Source organism: Podarcis bocagei (assembly GCF_964188305.1).
Source record: "Podarcis bocagei genome assembly, chromosome: 18".
NCBI lineage: Eukaryota > Metazoa > Chordata > Lepidosauria > Squamata > Lacertidae > Podarcis > Podarcis bocagei.
In genome coordinates, this window is record NC_138144.1 from 12063747 (window position 1) to 12067567 (window position 3821).

The window sequence follows — 3821 nt, forward strand, 5'->3', positions numbered from 1 at the left end:
GCAGGAATGGACTTCAGGCCTGGGGAGCGCGGGGTTGGGGGGGTTGTATTAGGGAGAGGTTTTTTGAGGGGTGGATGGAGCTCGCAAGCTGCATGCGTGGCTTTTCTCCCCACACACCCGAGAAAAAATGTGCAAGCTCCAGCGAGTGAGTCAGAGGAGTGTGAAACCACGAGTGATATTTGCACAGCCCACGCCACGCGCCAGCCCACGCCACGCGCCCGGCTGCTCCTCCTCCTCCTTGCATAGTGGGGGGGGGGCTCAGCGCCCCAACTACCCCACTACCCTCATCAAAGCCCACTTTTATTTTCGCTCTCTCCGTTGCCTGCAAACACCGTCTCTTTTATTTGAGCGCAACAGGCTTGCAATTTTTTTATAAAAAAATCCCAATGATTTTGAAGAAAGAAAAGCAACCTCAACGGTTTCGTAGGGAAAGCCTATCCGTGCACGCTGATCCAACCGCCTTGCGTAATTTATTTTTGCAATTACTATAAATTTGGCGCTGTGTGTTGCACTGCCTTGCATTGCTTCTTTTTACGCGATTGTTGCTGTTCTTATTAATTCCTATTTCGCCCTGGCTCCCTCCGATTGCAACGTTTCGGGGAAATTCTGCAAAACAGGGACGCGCAGCCAGAAAGTGTGTAACCCTTGCGCCCGGCCCTGTTTTCTGTGGAAATCTTCTCCTAAGCAGGAACTGCTGCTGCTGGGAAAAATAAACCGAAACTCGCTTCTTCTTTTTTAAGGGGGGGTGGAAAAGAAAAAACACACCCGCAATTCTTTGAAGCAGCAAAAAACAGCCGCGCGCGAGAGCCAAGCGCCTCCTTCCGACTTTTCCTAGTTGCAACATTTCTCCTCCCCCACGTGGTGGCTCCTGCGCGCCTCCGCCAATCCGGGGGCTCCCGGAGCCGACCTTTGTGGCTCGAGGGCCAATCAGAAGGAGGAAAGGACCAATTCGAGCCCCGCCCCTCCTGGGGAGGTTATAAAAAGCGCCGCCAGCTGCTCCGGCCGAGTCAGAATCCGATCCGCCGCCGAAGCAGCGTCTGTGCTGGACTGGATCGTAATTTCTCTTTTTGTGCATTGTTATTTTTCCTCCACCACTTTGGAAATCGCCTTGTCCATCCGCTGGGATTTATTCGCAGGAACTTCTGGATTTTCTGGCTTGTGGGGAAACGTTGCTTTGCTGGAAGGAACGAAGGAAAGGAAGAAAAAACCCACCAATTTTTCTGGCATTACCTGGACTGGTTTTTTTCGCCTTTTGCGCCACTGTGGATTATAATTGCAACATGACTCTGGAAGAGCTGGTGTCTTGCGATAACACAGAAAACAAGTAAGTTTGTGTCTGGGGGGGGGGGAAGTGGAGTGGAAGTTTCTGCTGTGGATTTTTTTGCTCCTGGTGCCAAAATCTCATTTGTTCTCTCCCTTCTTCTCCCCAAAAAGGATGAAGTCAGTAAGTGAAGCTGTGGAGCAGCTCCTGGTGGCCGCCCAGAGGCAGGGGGCCTTGACAGTTGGGGTCTACGAGTCTGCCAAACTCATGAATGTGTAAGTCATTTATTTATTGCATTTTTTCTGGCTCCAGTAAGTGACTCTTGTGGTTTGTGTGTGTGTTTCAAAAGCAAGGCTTTGTCTGTGCCGTCAGTTTAGTTCAAATTCACAGGGCATGCGAATCATTGCTTTTTGAAACATACAAGCAACTATATTCATTTATTTTCAGAAACGGATAAATGACGTTGCAAGAGGGGGGAGGCAACTTTGATTTGCATCTAGGAAAACCAAACCTTGCAACAATAAAAAAGTAAAAAACAGAAAACATAAAGTAACTTACTTATAATATGCAACTATAAAAATAGATGGAAACAGATAACTTTTAGTATATACACTTTTGTAACTAAAAAATAAAGCATGTAGCTTTTTAATGGGCAACTAAAATGCACATCTTCTTAATAGGTAGCTAAGATTGTGTAGCTTTTTAATAAGTAGCTAAAATAAAATATGTAACATTTTAATATGTAGATAAAATAGAGTGTGTAACTTTTTAATAGGGGGCTAAAATGAAGCCAAATTTACAAATGGGCAAAAGGGAGCGGTGGAAGCAGGGAACGGCCCTGGTTTGGGGCTTGGGCTGGAAAGAGCCGCCCTTAACTCTCCTGCCCCTTCCTCTCCCCAGGGACCCGGACAGTGTGGTCCTCTGCCTGCTCGCCATCGATGAAGAAGACGAGGATGACATTGCCCTGCAGATCCACTTCACGCTCATCCAGGCCTTTTGCTGTGACAACGACATCAACATCCTGCGCGTGTCCGGCATGGAGCGGCTGGCGGCCGTGCTGGGAGACGGCTCCCAGGACACCGCGGAGCCACAGGACCTGCATTGCATCCTGGTGACGGTGAGTTGAGCTGGCAGCGCCCACGTGGCCCTGGCATGCCCGAGGTTTCCTGGGAGGGTGCCAGGAGAGGAGCCTCACCAGCTGCACATGTGGGACTCGCCTGGTCGGGAAATGGGGAGGGCGCAGGCCGGCCGGGCGCAAGGAGCATCGGGATCAATGGAGCGCCCCTCTGGGGGTGAAGCCAAACTGCTGTGTTAGCACCACCAAAGTGACCCTCTGGGGCACAAGCCTGGACAGTGTTTCTGGTGGTCCACAAGCAGGGGGAAATGCCCCGCCTGCAAGCCTCAGCCTTGTCACAGCAGGGGAGAGATGGGTACTTTCACGCTGCATCCTGCGGTTTAATAGTGTTTTGTGTCTTAAAAAGAGAAGTTCTGGAGGTGGACAAATGTGGGGGACAGCTTTTGGGGAGGTCGGCCATCATGTCCTATGGCCCTTGGGAGGCCCTTCCTACTATGGGAAGGGGGCATATCACCCCAACATGTCTAGGGGGGGAGGGAATAGTCTGTTGTCTCAGCGCCATTTGGGAAACTGACAAGCTCCCCTGACTGGCCCAGATCGGAATGTCCTTCCTCCTCAAGGGAGGGGAGGAATTCCTGAAATGTCATTTTTGCTCCTGTGTGTGTTTGTGTGTGTGTGTGTGTGTGAGAGAGAGAGAGAGAGAGAGAGAGAGAGAGAGAGAGAGAGACATGCGCAGTTTAGCCCAACCAGATGTGAGCTGTGTAAACGGCACTTCCTGAGCTGCCTTCTGGATTGCAAGATGGGGGCAGAATGCTTTTCTTATTATTTGCCATGTTTATATGCCCTCCAAGAAGATACAGGCCCCTCAAGGTGTCATATGCAGTTCTCCTCCACTCCCTCGCTCAGTCCCCACAACACCCCTGCGAGGTAAGCTAGGCAGAGAGGTATAGTAACTGCCACCCCCCGAGCTCAACCCCTGAGCTTCATGGCCAAATGCAGGGATTTGAACCCTGGTCTCTCCTGGGTCCTTGTATTCTGACATTCTGGAAAGGATCTTGTTTTTGCAACTGGAGGTTTCATGTGTCTTCCCTCCCCCTCTCTCCCACAGAACCCGCACACGGATTCCTGGAAGACCCAGGGCCTGGCAGAGGTTGCCAGCTTCTGCGAAGAGAGCCGCTGCAACAACGAGTGGGTGCCCTATGTCACCCTCCAGGCACGCTGAGCCGCCCCACGATGCCACCTTGCCAACTGGGAAAAATAAACGGAGAAGGAAAGAGAAAGCGTTCTCTTTTGTTGTTGTTGTTAAGAAAAAAACTAACCGAAACCACGACTGGCCGCCCCAGCAGAAGCAGAGTGGTGGGTGGTGAGTCAGAGAGACAGGCGATGGTGACGAGATGATCTCTGAGGAGGAGGCTGCCTGGTGACCTGCTGACTTGCAAGCTCCTGCGTCAGCTGACTGCTCAGCAGGAGGAGGAAGAGGAAAAG

At 51.2% G+C, this 3821-nt stretch overlaps 1 protein-coding gene across 1 annotated transcript; it reads left to right on the plus strand.

Moving 5' to 3' along the window:
* The first annotated feature begins 986 nt into the window (after positions 1-986).
* Positions 987-3616, plus strand: GADD45B (growth arrest and DNA damage inducible beta). The gene is made up of 4 exons (XM_081178132.1): positions 987-1324; positions 1435-1536; positions 2162-2378; positions 3445-3616. Exons 1-4 carry the CDS (start codon positions 1281-1283, stop codon positions 3556-3558), a joined length of 477 nt encoding a protein of 158 aa, XP_081034258.1. The 5' UTR covers positions 987-1280; the 3' UTR covers positions 3559-3616.
* The last annotated feature ends 205 nt before the right edge of the window (positions 3617-3821 follow it).